The following is a 16,953-nucleotide window of genomic DNA, read 5'->3' as shown; positions in this document are numbered from 1 at the left end:
AGGTAGGTCTTATTACTACAGCATTTTACACATGAGAAAACAGATTCAGAGTTTACACAACTTGACCAAAGTTAAAGTTAGATCTGGAACTGGAACCTGGGCATTCTGATGTCAAAGCTCACAGTACGCTGACTTTAACCACCAAGGTAAGAACTCCATTGATGAGTTTTGATTTCCAAGTTTCATTTTTCTTCTTCTTAACTAAAAGAATTGCATTTTCTTTTTGTTTGCTTTATAAAATTATATGTGAACACTGACAGGATGGATATAAAATAGGATATAAGAAAAACTATAAGCAACAAAATCAAACATTAGAGAGCAATACTAACGAGATCGTGGATTTGATGTCATGTGTCAGCCCACAACAATTCCACAGCACAATGACCGCATATTAAATTTGAAGACTATCAACTAAGTCAAAATGGCCCACCTGGCAGATTCACTTAGACCCAACCAAATCTGCTTAACAAAACCACTCTTTATATAATTTATTGCTTTGGTATTCTTTGCATTACGGTGTCATGGAAGGATTGAATAGAAACATGTGAAATCATTTGTTCATTTATTCATTAATATGTTGTCAAATTCACTTTTCTATACACTATGGTGTTTATTCCATTTTCTGTACTATTAGATATACATACTTAAAAAAATATTTAACTTATTTTTATGAAGAAATTAAATATTTTCTGAAAAAGAATCGTTTCATTATTGTTCTCTAGCAACAAATCTGAAACAAGTCTCATCCAACTCAACTAACTCATTTAAATACCTTTGCTCCATGGCAATTTGTCTAAAGATCTAGTTTACACAATTCTATTCTACATAACACTGTTTTACTCTGTTACATAATATATAGTTAAAGAACATTTTTGTAATAAACATGTTTCTCTTTTGATATGATACAGAACAAGTTTTTCACACTTCCCAGTAATCACTCAAATATATTAAAAATGTATCCTTCTTTAAAAGGCACACACATTTACAGGTTCAAATCTTTATTGTTTCAAAATTCTACATGTCTTTTACAATACAATATTGTTATTTAAACGACCTTTAAATGGTTAATGTACAATGAATATCTTCTTTTCTGAAACTGAACCATGAATTACGATTTCATCAATATAATTATTCTAAACAGAATAATAAAGATGCTGGGAAAGTTTAAGAGCTGCATTTGAAATTGTCAATAACACAGACTCTTCCCTTTAGAACCTAAGTGACCAATCTGTTGAAAGTGCTTTTGAAGATTGCTGATTATGGCTGACCTTAAAAATCAGTCAATCAAATTAGAGTTCCTTTTTGTTTTGAAACATCAAAGGGCATTTAAAAAAATAAATGAAACAATTTGCTTTAGTAGTCTACAGAGGCAAACTCAAATTTATGATTATCTGCATGCAATACACTCCTCTTTAAATAGTTTTGAAGAATTTATACATTTTATAAAGAATGTGTTAAAGAGTGCAAGTTTTCTGATATTGATTTCACAATAGGACAAATGCTGGTAATAATAACTAACATTTAATATCTAGGTTCGAGCTTATGTATATGTAACAGGCAATTAATATGGCCAATCATCAGCCACAATGCACAGGGTATGCCCTTTGAGAAAATAAACTAGTTTGGTCCACATTTCTAGAGTTATTTGGATAAAAAAAACAAAAACAAAATCATTTCAATTCAGCCAAGGGTTTTGATGAATTTATTGTTCCTACAATGTGGCCAGTTAAAAAGTAAATGATGTACATCAATGAAGTATATTGTCACGTTGACTTTGTATAAAAAGGTGGCCTGCTGTTTTTAGAGTGATGAATGAGCACTGTAGGACAAATCAGAAAAAATCACAGAATGTATTAATGTCTTCCATACGTTATACTTTCTTATTCCATGACACAGCTTTCACTCTGTAAAACTTCGTCCCCAAAGGAACTTTAAATCTGTTTTGTGCCTAAGCAGAAAAGAAAAAAGAGAATCACTTAAATGAGTAAACCAAATTACATAGGTACTGTCCTACCGTACTACTCAATGCTAGAGTACTGGGGGAGGGAGGTAGAAGTTTTTATCACAATATACAAGATCCACTCCTCACCAGGGGAGAATATATTGAGCACTAATACTGATGGAAGAAGGAGTTGGTAATCATTGCTAAAGAATATAGTACAAAGTGAGCCATACGTCATTACTGTAAGTGTCAAAGAATCTCAATACTACAGTTTAAGTTCTATTATTTTGGAGCAGAGGGGCCCCAAATTACAGTGAGTTAGAAAGAATTCTTACTAGATTTCACTGATTCTATAGCACTGATATTTCTGACATTACAGTCAGGTGTACTTTTAGCCATCAAATATTTTACATTATCTTTCTTTAATGGAGGTAGCATATGAGAATAAGAAAACATCAATTCTATCTACAAACAGATTCCCTTTTAATCACCAGTTATGCTATGTTCTGTTTTTTGCACATGAAAACACCAATAACTTAACAATAACAGTACAGAAACTTGTAGTAGTTTTCCTGTATAGGCTGATGGATTGTTGGTAGTCTACTTCTATTATTTAAAGATAAATAACATAAATACTTATAAAATTGCTGATTCAAACTTACACTCATTGAATTCAAGGTCTAACTCAAGTGAGCTAAGACCAAGGACAGCACTACTAATGATTTTTATACAAAGTAGTATGAGACTCTTCTTTATAATTCCCAGGTTTATATCATATGATGTAGTTGTTACCTTTTTGGCTTGACAGTATTCTTTTTCCATTACTTTTCCAAGTACCCAGGGTCTTCTAGATGCACCTGAAGCTATTGAATCAAACTCATTAATTTCTTTTTGAAAGGACACACAATTACTTACGAAAACATAGCTAAACGTCAGAATCAAAACAGACTAATAAAGTTCTCAGGAGTGAAAGAATGTGTAAGACTTTTAAAATTGCTGAAATCACTGAAGTGCGTAACAATTTATTAAAAAAAACTAAATTCATTTTACTTTTTCAATCAGTAATTTTAGCTTTATTTACTCATTAAATTCAGATGGTAAGCTAAATCATAGAACCAACAAAGTTCAAGAAATATAAGTAATCTATGTACAAATCCAACAAATAAATCTAGGAATTCCAAATTAGCTCAACAGTGCCCTCTACCGTAAGTGCTAACACAGATGACCTTTTCCATTTCTGACAGCAAAGTAATGCAGGCAAAATTTACTTTCTAGGTTCAAAATAAAGGGCAGTGCTTTTATCACTAATGCTCAAGGGGCAGGAATTGTATCTTTCTCACATCTGTACCCCACAGTGCCTGGCACGGCAGTGTGAACGTAGTTGGTGCACAATAACTAATAATTGGTGCATAATAACCCTTTTAAGGGTTAAGAATCAAAGAAATTCTAGAAGGGTAGTACTTGTGTGAAGAGAAAATGGAAAATGTGGAGGACACAGGATCAAAAAGCTAGTCCTTATAGAGTTAAAGTGTGACAAGCTAAGAAGAGGTAAATACTCATTTTCTTTTTAAATTGATCAGAAGAGAAGGCGTCAAAAAAAAGTTGACTTCAAAAGTATTTGGCCAATAAATTATCTGTTCAGGCTAAAGACTTCGAGATTCCTAAGAGAAGCCAAAACTGACTTTTTATTCCATAAACACAATTTGACAAGATATAAATGAAAGATATTCTGAATAAATCATCAGAATTGAACACATATAGATACTATCACATGATAGAAAGATAAAAGCTCCAAGATATGGAATATATGCTGAAGAGCAACATAGTACTTCACAGACAATTCATAATTTCAGAAAAGAATCATCTAAAACTAAATGCTTATGTTTTATGTGCAAGGAGTAATGACAACCACTGTCAAACACATAAAAACAACACAGGGGTAAGGTAGCATTATTCCAATTGCTCTCCTCTGTTCTGTATTTCTCAAAAAAAAAAAAAAGAGGGACCATGGGATTCCAGGGGAAAGTAAAATGGTTAAATAAAGTCTTTTCTGCAGGACTTTTGAGAGCCTTTAAAATGGTAATGTGCATTGTAAATCTCTAAGAGTACGCAGTGAGTGTTTCCTAGATTTAAACACTGAACTCCTCCTATTCTTAGAAAATGTACACTGAAATATTTAAAGATTAAGGGCCATAATATAACTCAGCCTCGTATGGTTCTGGAAACAAAAATGTGCACACATTTGTGTATATAGTCATGTGCTGCCTAATAACATTTTCTTCAACAATAGACTGCATACATGACAATGGTCACATAAGATTAGTACCATATGGCCTAGCTGTGTAGTAGGCTATACCATCTAGGTTTGTGTAAGCACGGTAGGGAGGGAAGACATTTTCCTCTACTCTTCTAGGTTCTCCTGGCTGGTCTAAGAATTGAATTGGCATGAAACAGGAGAAAAACAAACAAAAGTTTAATAACATGTATACATGGGAGAAATCCAAGAAAACCGAGTAACTTGACAAAATGGCTGAAACTCTCACCTTAAACACCCTCCTCAGCTCAAGACATAAGAAGCTGTTGGGGGTGGGAAGAGTCAGAGACTTCAAAGGGAAGGAAGGCAATTCACAGATAGGTGAAAAATAGTAAACATTTGGAAAACAAATGATTATTTGTCCATACAGAAACAGAAGAACACAGAGGGGAGCCCAACAAACAGGCTTTTCTAGGTTCCTCCGTGTCTGCTACCCAGTTCATGTTAGGCTAAGGTGATAGATCCCTTCCTGAGACAGGTTTTTTAATCTGAATTCTATTAGGTGGTTAAGGGGGAGGTAACCAGAAAAACTTTCCAAGTCTTTTGTTTCTTAAAATAATCAATCCAAAATAAGACTCATGTTAAAGAGAGACATTTTGGGGTGGCAAATTTTGTTCCCCTTCTGTATACTCTATGATGTTCAAACAACAGCCAAATTGCCTAATGATGCATTTTTCAGAACGTATCCCTGTCATTAACTGACACATGACTGTATTTATGTATTTGTACATCTAGACATACACATGTAGAGATAATGAAAGTGGGGCAAAATGTTAACAATAGGTAAATCTGGGTAAAGGCATATGGGTTTTTTTCGTACTGTACTTACTATTTAACCTTTTGGTGAATTTAAAAATCATTTTAAAATAAAAATTTTAAACAATGAAAAAACAAAAAAATCAAAGAAAAAAAATCAAGTTCATTGTTTTCAAGGTACAAAACCAGTAAGCTATAAGTCTCTTTTCATTTTTCACAGTTACATAGAAACTGTACATCTCCATGGACATTCTATATAACCCACCGCCAACAGCCATGGACTAATCATGTGACATTGGCCTAGTTCAGGAATTGGTATTGACTATGTTGGCAACTCATTCCCAATAGGGACATCAATCTAAATGGAGATATATTCTTGTTTTGTAATAATTCTATTTAGGTTACGTATTCCAGGGAATCTATTCTGTTCTTTTGGAATTCTTTAAAGATCAAAGTAATAGAAAACAGACATTATAATTTAGTATATTTTAACAAAGCTTATGGCTTTTTTTAAAAAATGAAATTAGTGATAAGTTTAATGAAAAACAAGGTGGGATGATAAATAGGATAGAAAAGACATTGTATAATTTAAGAGAAATTTTTGTTTTGCCAAAAAAGACAATGCTTTTATAAACAAACATGTATTAAGCTTAAATAGGTTGTATTTATATGAGAATTTTAACAATACAATTCTGCTATTGCTAGGGTATGAGATATGTGGACCCAATTGCATTAGCTACATTCTAGTTTTGAATTGTCAATAGAATCCAGGAAAATAATCTAGATAATGCAGACTTATAAAAAACAAGCAAAAAACCCCCCAGATTAAGCAGAGTTCCCTCTAAGTGAGTTAATTCTGATATAATTGGACAACAGGGGAGAAAAATCTTTAATCTAGTCTCTCCATTCCAGGTTTATTATTTTAGTTATGGATGTGACACTTACCACCCTCACCTGGTTTGAGATCCAGGGCAGGCAGAGACTCTGAATGCAGAAAATATAAGGTTGGACTAACAGTAAATAATACATAATTGTCGTGGCGTTCATCTAGGATGATGAGTACCAAATCTCCCACCTGAAAACTGAATAAAAGATGTGTAACTTTATTGCCCTAAGAGTTACTATCACCCTACTCTGCAAACTTTAAGTATATATTCTGCAATGCTCAACCATATATTCAAATATCAATGCAACATTAAATTGCACATTTGCATGACATATTTATTTTTACTCTACCCAGCTCCTAATGGGAGTGATGTTCATATACAGTAGATGTTCAAAGGATGAAGCCAGTGACTGTCAAAGACCACAAGCTTTTTAAAATAAAATTTCCAATACTATCTGCCATTTAGAAAAACAAAACAAAAAAACGCTTGGATGAGGGGTAGAAAAAAGACCCATTATAGTTTCATCTAGTCATAGAAAGAAGGTATTCCTCTTAATCTTTCATTTTATAACAAGAAACATATATTCAGAAGGAGAGAATTTATTCATAGTCACAGTGGCAAAGAAAGAACTATACACTATTTCCCCAGTCTCCAAGGATAGTGTTCTTCAATTTGAAAGAAAAACGAACTGAGCTAGCTTCATGTACTTCTAATTTGTTTCAAACAAATAAATGGAAATTACCAGTTTAGGGTGAAGGCCTGAAAGAAGGGAGTAAGAAAAGAAAACTGGGTACAACTTGCCTACCTGCTTTGAGTGCTGATTCTTCAGTCTTTTTTTTTTCCTGAGGTACAATCACCCTGAGCTAACATCTGTTGCCAATCCTCCTCTTTTTTCTGAGGAAGATTCACCTTGAGCTAACATCTGCTGCCAATCATCCTCTTTTTTCTTTTTCTATGTGAGCAGACACCACAGCATGGCCACTGACAAGTGGTGTAGGTCCATGCCTGGGAACCAGGCCAGGACGCTGAAGCAGAGCACACAGAACTTAACCACTAGGCCACTGTGGCTGGCCCTCTTGAGAGTCTTTTTTAGAAATGCTGTTTAAAATATCAACAGGCCGTGAAAATTAATCTCGGATTTCTCAGCTGTCAAGGTAATTTAGTTTAGTAGGTCCTACGTCTGTTAAATCATCAAAATGACTGGAGAAGCTCCAAAAATACTTGTTGCCTACCTAACAAGAAGCAGCAGGCACTGTTTTGGGTAAACACCAGACGATAATACATTAAAAAAGGTAGATGTGGCCTCCCTCAGGCAGTGTTTTTTTAGCTCACCTCTCCCTAATATTTGATTCGATTTGATTTTACATACCGCTGGTAGGTAAAGATAGATATAACCCAGCCCTTTCAAATCACTGAGTAAAGATAAAAATCTAACGAGAAGGTAAACGTCAGTAACCACAGATATCAGACAACCAATTTGGTTGACAAATCTATTACAGACAAAGTAAAGGGTCTCTTAAAAAAATATTTTGTTTACTAATTTTTGTCAGTCCTGACAGGTACAGACAACTGACAGTACTCATGAGCTGCTAACAATGTTTTCTTTATTATTCCAGAGACCTTCCTTTCAAATAACCCATGCCCAAAACCAATAAATTACTATGGAGTAATTTGGTCTAGGAAGACTGACTATTATTCAACTAATAAATTTAATAGTGCATTATGAATTTGTAGCATATTAATAAAATGAAGTGTGAAGGAAAGGAACTCTTTTCCTTCAATAATTATTGTCAGTGGACAATAAAAACAAGGAAACACTGCAACTTAAAAAAATAAAGACACTCCAGTCTAAAATGGGATTAAAAAGAGGTGGAGGGCCAGCCCTGATGGCCTAGGAGTTAAGTTTGGCACGGTCCTGGCTTTGGCAGCCTGGGTTCAGTTTCCAGGTGCAGACCTACCACCACTTGTCTGTCACTGGCCATGCCATGGTGGCAGCTCACATACAAAAAAAGAGGAAGATTGGATGTCAGTGTAGGGCAAATCTTCCTCGACAGAATAATAAATAAATAATAAAAAATAAAAAAAATAAAAAAAAGAGGTGGCACTAGATGAAAAGTGAATTAGACTCAAAAAAGCTTCAGTAATATTTATGTGTAAGTGATAATTAAAGCTGTAGTAAGAAGGACTTGGAATGCAATCCTAACGTTCCCCAAATAATTTAGAAAAACCTTGCTTTTCAATAAAAAATTTTACTACTAATAAATACACAACACTCAGCTCAATGAACCTGGATTTGAAGGATTATAGCCTTTGAAATAAATTTTCATTAACAATTCAATACCATTCAATTCAGTAAACTTTTTTCACAGAAAAAACAAAAAATATAATACTTACTCTCTAATAGCTATCTTTTCAGAATGCCTTGAGGATACCGAAGACATGCTCTGAGACATCTAAAAAAAATGAACAGTTCATAAAGCTGATACAATTAAAGCACTACCTGTATTTATTAGGTCCTTAGTACAAAAATTTCTTTCAGTGTTATACACATTCACATCTGTGTCCCAGCTTTTGGAAAGACCAAACTTACATGGATCATTAATACAACTCCTCTCCTTCAACAATTACTTTTAGTGGACAAATTTACCTATGTTTTCACTTGTGTTATTTTCTTAATCAAATACGGCTGGATTAAAAACTAAATATTGTACTTTATTTATGATTACATATTTAATGTTAAAGATATCACATGGAAGGAGACTGACATTTCTCAAGAAGAGTTTGAAAATTTTAACACATCAGTTTCAAATCTTTCCTTTTGGCAAAAGAACAAACCAAAAAACTCTTCAGAAAAATCTTATTCAAAAGCCCAATATCAAACTAGGAAAAACAAACAAAAATACAACACCACTCTGGTTGAAATAGGGTTGGGAGGGTACTGAGAGTTGGTAAAGTTCCTCCTCTCTCCCTTCCAAGCTAACTTCTGAGATGCCTAGTTTAAAAACCCGCTATTCTGAGCAAGCGCTAAATAACAGAAGGGTGTGATTGCCACCCATTTCCTCTCCTGATAACAAGCACAGTGGAATGGGACATGCTAACTGCTTTGTTGTTGCCTTAGCTCAGCTAGGACTGCTTGCTCTTCAAACAGGCTTCAATCCAAGTGTCCCAAGGTCTTGGGGCCAGAAAGGATGGCACAGATACCTATTCTTCCCAAGCAGAGTGGGCCCAATGCATAGTCAGACAAATCAAGTTCAGATAAACGGAATTCTGTTTGTTTATTAAGTCTAATTTTGATGCTCAGACTTTCTTCTATTTCCCTCTGAACACTATCTGGAACAATGTAGGGTCTCAATTAGCGTTCAAAACAAAAGGAAAAGAAAAGAACAACAACAACAACAAATACCGAACAGGAAGGCCTCAAAGTATAGAGCAACTTGTTATCAAAATCATCCAAACGGGGCCGGCCCAGTGGTGCAGCGATTAAGTGTGCACATTCCGCTTTGGCGGCCCGGGGTTCGCCAGTTCGGATCCCGGGTGCGGACACGGCACCGCTTGGCACTCCATGCTGTGGTAGGCATCCCACGTATAAAGTGGAGGAAGATGGGCATGGATGTTAGCTCAGGGCCAGTCTTCCTCAGCAAAAAGAGGAGGATTGGCAGCAGTTAGCTCAGTGCTAATGTTCCTCGGAAAAAAAATCACCCAAACGGTCTATATGGTACAAGTGAAGATGTCTGACCATCCATTTTTCAGACCATATTCAACTTTATTTAGATTTTTTTAAAAAGGTTAAGTTTTCCATATATTTGTTATAAACGAGGGCTTAGATGTGAGGAAACAGTATGTAAATACAGTTGTAAACCGATATATAAATATGATTTACATTGAGCCATCTCTCTGGGTGGGAGTGGGATACTCTTTGGATCAGAAGGGCAAAATTCTTTCATTCATTAGCATTTCCCAGGCTTCTACTGTGTACCAGTTACTATTCTAGGTGCGAGGAATACAGCAGTGAACAAAACTGACTAAAATTCTTGCTGAATAGAGCTTATATTCTATTGGGGATACCGCATAAAACACAATATTGAGTGAGTCTGGGATAGGCAATTCTTCTAAGTCTTCTTGAAAAACGGTTTACTCTACTAACAGCAATAGCAAATGGCCTTATGATTACTTTGGTGATAAATTAATGATTGACAGTCTAATGACTATAGGATACATGATTTTTTGCTGTTCAAGAAAGGCATCCTAAAGAAAGCAGATGTTTCCCTACAAGATGCTTTATTTTTGAAAAGCTCAATTCTAATATCTTAAAACTTTTCAAAAGTATTGAACACAGGCCTTAAACTGTTCCTATTTCCTTGTAAATTATAATGATTAGAATTTGAAAAATGAATTGCTTTATTAAAGCATATAAGATTGATTATAAAACTAACTGTTCAAGAAACTGGTTAAATTCACAGGTTAGAGTAAAGCCAAGGTAATTCAAAAGACCACAGAGGGTCTCACGCAAGGTGTCAGGTTCAAATACTTTCAGTTAAAAAAAAATTCAAAAAAGGATAAATTAATTATGCACACATATATTAACTGTGTGAATCTTCAAAAGGCTTTTGAAGAGTGGCTCTAACTTATTTACTGACTTAAGAATCCTAACTTGATGGTACAAACACATATAATTATGGAATCCTAAGAGATTATAGCTTATTAATAACCAGAAAAGACTGTCTTGATTTTGTTGATTGCTTTAAAAATTGTATTAGTAAGGTCATTCATTTGGTCAGGTCTACAGTCACAGATGGTTAGTCAGACCTGATGTCATCACTGTGAGAATCAACAGTCAATCAATGATCAAAATTGCTCAATGAAAACTACTAGAAATAAATTAATCAGGGGCTGGCCTGTGGCTGAGTGTTTATAGTTCCATGTGCTCCACTTTGATGGCCCAGGGTTCACAGGTTTGGATCCCAGGTGCAGACCTACTCCACTCATTAGCCATGCTGTGGAGGCATCCCACATATGAAAAACAGAGGAAGACCGGCACAGATGTTAGCTCACAGCTGATCTTCCTCAAGCAACAAAAGAGGAGGATTGGCAACGCATGTTAGCTCAGGGTAAATCTTCCTCCCCAAAAACTTAATCAGTCAATCAAACCATACATCCTTCTGATGGTAGATCTTAATAATGAAATATAATGCAAAAAAATTTTAAATGTTAAGATCAATTGGGCAAGAAAAAACTTACCAGTCTTTGATTTAACCGCTTATTTTCTTCTTCTTTCAATTGTAATGTCTACAGGGGAGAAAAAAAGAGACCTGTGGTTTATCCTTATACCTACTTAAATCTAAACATAATGATTGTCAAAATTTTCTTCATCTTCAGATGAATGTTCGGTTCTAGTATGACAGGTTAGTGGGGGTATTCTTCTTTATGGATCTTTTCTGACTGTTTTAATTATTTATGGGCTTAAGAGAGAATTAGAATAATTTTAGGTACATTTACTTAAACCAAGGGTTCTCAAAGTTTAATATACATTGAAATCACTTGTGAAAATTGTAAATATGCAGTAAATATCTGAGATCTACCTCCAAACACTCTGTTATTAGGTCTGACCTAAGAGAAGGAAGCTGCAGTTATTACACACGCCAGTTGATTCTGACGTAGATGATCACACAACCCTTTAATAACAAAAGAACGCATGCTAGAACACAAACTTGTACACTTCTGACTTTGGACAATTAAGCTTGTAAAGAACAAAAGAAACCATTGACAATCTTAAAAGCCTACAGAATGAAAAGTAGTCTATGAAGAAAAAAATGTTAAATTTGAATCAAAACTACATTTTATCTGATAGTACGACTGGGAGGAGACCTCTGACTGCCAAATTTTTCCCTGTTCATTTCAATTAACCTCTATAAAAAACATAACTTTTGGCTAGCCCCAGTGGCCTAGTGGTTAAGTTCAGCACACTCCACTTTGGTGGCCCAGGTTCAGTTCCCGGGAGCGGACCTACACCACTGTTAAGAGCCATGCTGTGCTGGTGGCCCACATACTAAGAAACAGAGGAAGACTGGTATAGATGTTAGTTCATGGTGAATCTTCTTCAGCAAAAAAAGAAAAGCAAAAAAACAGAACTTTTCTTCTTCATTTTCACGTATTTTATTTTTTGTCCAATTCTAGAAAATATTTAAAACTTTCTTTGAAATAAATATGTAAGATTCATATTTATAATGTTTTGCTGAATTCTGAACTTTATTGAATAAAACCATTATTCCATATATTTACTTCATAAAGACCATCAACCTTTTTCTCTAACACAGACTTCATTTACTGGGAAGACAGGACAAATAGGAGGCTTGAAATACTATTGCCAATTGTTTAGCTGCTTGGATCAAAAATGACAGGATTTTTCAAAACACCAACTACAAAAATAACCATTAAACAAAGATCTAATTTATAAACACAAACACAGTATGTCTTCAGCATAAGGTTTAACAGTATCCCCAGAGTGAACATATTAAATATTGTATTTCAAGAAAACAATTTACTTACTCGTTCTAATAGCATTATCCTCTGTTTTTCTTCAGATAGCATATGGATATTTTCTCTAAGAGAGAATGATTTATTTTAGTTTAAGTCTTTTAAAATTTTGGACTTTACATTCTTCACAAAATTTTGGAAACTTAACTATTAATACAGGGCACTCAAAAAATTGAAGGGTTTGTACTAAATTTTCAAAAGCAACCTGTTTAAGTTAGGATATATTTCAATGGTGTATATTCTTTGTACCAGAGTCCTGAATGTAGATCTATAAACCTTTTGAAATTATAAGCAAAAGTGTGCATGCATTTTTCTAGGGATAACATCTTTTAAATTTCAAGTTTTTTTTTTCAGGGATTAAGAGCCACTCTTCTTTCTATGCATGGGTGAATCTACATTACCAATAAAATGGTAGTTCTTGGGTAGCTTCACCATTAAAACTAAAAATAAAACAAAACGTCACACGTCCTTGAGCAAGCTACAGAACTCAAAGCTTCAGTTTACCAAATCTCAATGAAGACTTCAAATATATTACTAAGTGGCTACAATGTGCTAGTTACTGTGCCATGTATGAATTTGTCATCACACTAAAATATTAAAAAATTAATTAGAAAGAAAAAAAGAAATAGTGTGTAGGCTTTTGGTTTATATTATTATTATTTTTTTTTATTGAGGCATTATTGACAAATAAATTTATAAGATATTTAAAGTGTACAACAGCCTGGGGAGAGAAGGCAGCAAAAGGGGTAATAGGGTACATGTGTATGATGACAGATGGTAATTAGTCCCTGGGTGGTGAACATGATGTAGTCTACACAGAAACTGAAATATAATGACATACACCTGAAATAATGTTACAAACCAATAAATAAGGTTATAAACCAATGTTACCTCAATAAAAATAAAGAAAAAGAAAAAAGAAACAAACCATTCAAAAAAATAAATAAATAAAGCGTACAACGGGATGGTTTGATGTACATATACATTTTGAAAGAAGTCCCTCCATCAAGTTAATTAACACATCTATCACTTACCTTTCTGGGGGTTGGGGGAGAGAAAACATTGAAGTTCTACTCCTTTACCAAATTTCAATTATATAATAGTGTTATCACCTATAGTTACCAGGTTATATATTAGATCCTCGGACCTTATTCATCTTATAATGGAAACTTTGCATCCTTTTACTAACCTCTCTCTATTTCCCCCACCCCCTAGCCTCTGGCAACCACCTTCCTACACTCTGTTTCTATGAGTTTGACTTTATTTTTTTATAGATTCCACATATAAGGGATACTGTGCAGTATGTGTCTTTCTAGGTCTGGCTTACTTCACTTGGCATAATACCCTCCAGGTTCATCCATGTTGTTGCAAATGACAGGATTTCTTTTCTCATGGCTGAATAATAATCCATTACATATATATATTCATCATTTTCTTATCCATTTTCTTTCTAAATTCATCTGTCAATAAACACTTAGGATGTTTCCATATCTTGGCTATTAGGAATAATGCTGCAATGAACATGGGAATACAGAAATCTCTTTGAGATAAAGGCTTCGTTTCCTTTTGAGATATTTCCAGAGATGGGCTGCTGGATCATATGGTAGGTCTATTTTTAATTTCTTGAGGAACCCTCATACTGTTTTCCATAGTGGCTGTATCAATTTACATTTCCACCAACAGTGTACAAGGGTGCCCCTTTCTCTACATCCTCCCCAGCATTTGTTAGATCTCATCTTTTTGATAATACAGACCCCAACTGATATCTCATCATGGTTTTGATTTGTAGTTCTCTGATGATTAGTGATGTTGAGCACCTTTTTGTGTACCTATTGTCTGTCTGTATCTTCTCTTTCAAGAAATGTCTACTCAGGTCCTTTGTCCACTTTTTAATTGGATTATTTATTTTTTTTGCTATTGAGTTCTGTGAGTTCTCATATATTTTGGACATTAACAATTTATCAGATACATGATTTACAAATATTTTCTCCCATTCCATAGGTTGCCTTTTCATTTTGTTGATGGTTTCCTTTGCTGTTCCAAACAATTTTAGTTTGACATAGTCCTACTTGTTTATATTTGTTTTGTTGCCTTTACTTTTGGTGTAAACCACGCCCCCCCGCCCCAAAAAAAATCATTGCCAAGACCAATGTCAAGGAGTTCACCCTTTACATTTTCTTCTATGAGTTTTATGGTATCAGGTCTTATGTTTAAGTCTTTAATCCATTATGAATTGATTTTTGTGTGCGGTGTAAGACAGGGTTCCAGTTTCATTCTCTTACATGTGGCTATCCAGGTTTCCCAATGCCGTTTTTGGAAAAGACCATCCTTTCTTGACTATTCTTGGCTCCCTTGTTATTTATTAGTTGACCATATATGTGGGGGTTTATCTCTGGGATTTCCATGCCGTTCCACTGAGTCATGTGCCTGTTTTGATGTCAAGACCATATTTTGATTACTATAGCATCATAACATATAGTTTGAAATCAAGAAGTATGATGCCTCCAGCTTTGTTTTTCTTGCTCAAGATTGCTTTGGCTACCCATGTGCTTTTGTAATTCTATATGAAGTTTAGGATTTTTTTTTATTTCTGTGAAAAATTCCATTGGAATTCTGAAAGGGATTATATTAAATCTGTATGGTTAGTATGGACATTTTAACAATATTAATTCTTCCAATCCACGAACATAAGATATCCTTCCCTTCACTTGTGTCTTCTTCAATTTCTTTCATTAATGTCTTACAGTTTTCAATGGATACATCTTCACCTCCCTGGTTAAATATATTCCTAAGTATTTTATTCTTTTTGATGTAATTGTAAATGTGATTTTTTTTCTTAAATTCTCTTTCTGATATTTCATTGTTAGTGTATAGAAATACAACTAATTTCTGTATATTGATTTTGAATCCTATGAATTTACTGAATGCAATTATTAGTTCTGACAGTTTTTTGGTGGAGTCTTTAGGGTTTTCTATATATAATACTATGTCATCTGCAAAGAGGTAATTTACTTCTTTTCCAATTTGGGTGCCTTTTCTTTCCTTTTGTTGCCTAACTGCTCTGGCTAGAACTTCCAGTACACTATGCTGAATAAAAGTGGCAAGAGTGGGCATCCTTGTCGTGTTCCTGATCTTAAAGGAAAAGTTTTCAGCTTTTCACCGTTGAGTGTGATGTTAGCTGTGGGTTTGTCACATATGGGCTTTATTATGTTCAGATATATTCCTTCTATACCCATTTTGTTGAGAATTTTTATCATGGAAGGATGCTGAATTTTGTCAAATACTTTTTCTGCATTTATGACCATATGATTTTTATTCTTCATTTAGTTAAGGTGGTACATCACACTGATAGATTTGTGGATGCTGAACCATCCTTGCATCCCTGGAATAAATACCACTTGATCATGGTACATGATCCCTTTAATGTATTGTCGAATTTGCTAATAGTTCAATTTGCTAATACTTTGTTGAGGATTTCTACATCTACGTTCCTCAGGGATAACGGCCTGTAATTTTCTTTTCTTGTAGTGTCCTTGTCGGGCTTTAATATCAGGGTAAACCTGGCTTCGTAAAATGAATTTGAGATTGTTCCTTATCCTTTTATGTTTTAGAAGAGTTTCAGAAGGTTTGGTTTTGTTCTTTAAAAAATGTTTTGTAGAATTCACCAGTACAGCCATCTGGTCCTGGACTTTTCTTTGCTGGGAGGTTTTTGATTACCAGTTCAATCTCCTTACTAGTAATTGGTCTGTTCAGATTTTCTATTTCTTCATGATTCAGTCTTGGAAGGTGGTATGTTTCTGGGAATTTATCCATTCCCTCTAGGTTGTCCAATTTGTTGGTGTATAACTGTTCATACTAGTCTCTTATGATTCTTTGTATTTCTGTGGCATTAGCTGTAATGTAGGCTTTTAAATTCTTCTGCAAGTATAATTCCCCAAGTATATTTTAAGAAACTGGACTGAAGGGAGAAATTGTGTCTTCTTCTAAATGTTAATTCTTGTAGAAAGAGGCTTTGCCTAATCTAAGGTCATGAAGACTTACTCCTATAAGAGTTTTATAATTTTAGCTTTACATTTAGGTCCATGATCCATTTTAAGTTAATCTATGTTGTACGGTGAAGATCCAATTTCATTCTTTTGCATATGGATATCCAGCTGTCTCAGCACCATTTGTTGAAAAGGCTATTCTTTCCCCCATTGAATTGTTTTGGCACCCTGGCCCCTAATGCAAGGGTTTCAATGACTATAAATGTAAAGGTTTATTTCTGGAATCTCAATTCTATTTCGTTGATCTATATACATGTCGGGCTAACACCACATTGTCTTGATTATCTTAGCTTTGTATTAATTTTTGAAATAAAGACACGTGTGTTTCCAACTTCATTCTTCTCTTTCAAGATTGTTCTGGCTATTTTGGATGCCACACATTTCCTTACAAATTTTGGGATCAGCTTGTCCATTTCTGCAAAAAAGCCATGTTTAAACAAGAATTGTCTTGAATCACAGATCAAATTGAGGAGT

The 16,953-nt window shown here is 34.4% G+C and overlaps 1 protein-coding gene across 5 annotated transcripts in view; it reads right to left on the bottom strand.

Moving 5' to 3' along the window:
* Positions 1-545: 545 nt before the first annotated feature.
* The window catches only part of RB1CC1 (RB1 inducible coiled-coil 1), a 91,491-nt gene continuing 75,083 nt past the window's right edge, over positions 546-16,953 (bottom strand). For 3 of the 5 annotated variants that reach the window (XM_001488471.7, XM_070221544.1, XM_070221546.1), the window contains 6 exons: positions 12,446-12,500; positions 11,138-11,185; positions 8,294-8,352; positions 5,958-6,094; positions 2,735-2,805; positions 546-1,948 (listed from right to left, as the gene is read on the bottom strand). In XM_001488471.7, the coding sequence (XP_001488521.4) occupies positions 1,871-1,948; positions 2,735-2,805; positions 5,958-6,094; positions 8,294-8,352; positions 11,138-11,185; positions 12,446-12,500 (448 nt within the window). In that variant the 3' untranslated portion in view covers positions 546-1,870. The remainder of the gene's footprint in view (positions 1,949-2,734; positions 2,806-5,957; positions 6,095-8,293; positions 8,353-11,137; positions 11,186-12,445; positions 12,501-16,953) is intronic. The other 2 variants (XM_005613169.4, XM_070221547.1) reach the window with 1 other exon arrangement.

This window comes from Equus caballus, chromosome 9 (genome assembly GCF_041296265.1).
Source record: "Equus caballus isolate H_3958 breed thoroughbred chromosome 9, TB-T2T, whole genome shotgun sequence".
NCBI lineage: Eukaryota > Metazoa > Chordata > Mammalia > Perissodactyla > Equidae > Equus > Equus caballus.
The sequence above is the reverse complement of the archived record's forward strand: the minus strand, read 5'-3'. Positions and strand labels throughout refer to the sequence as shown.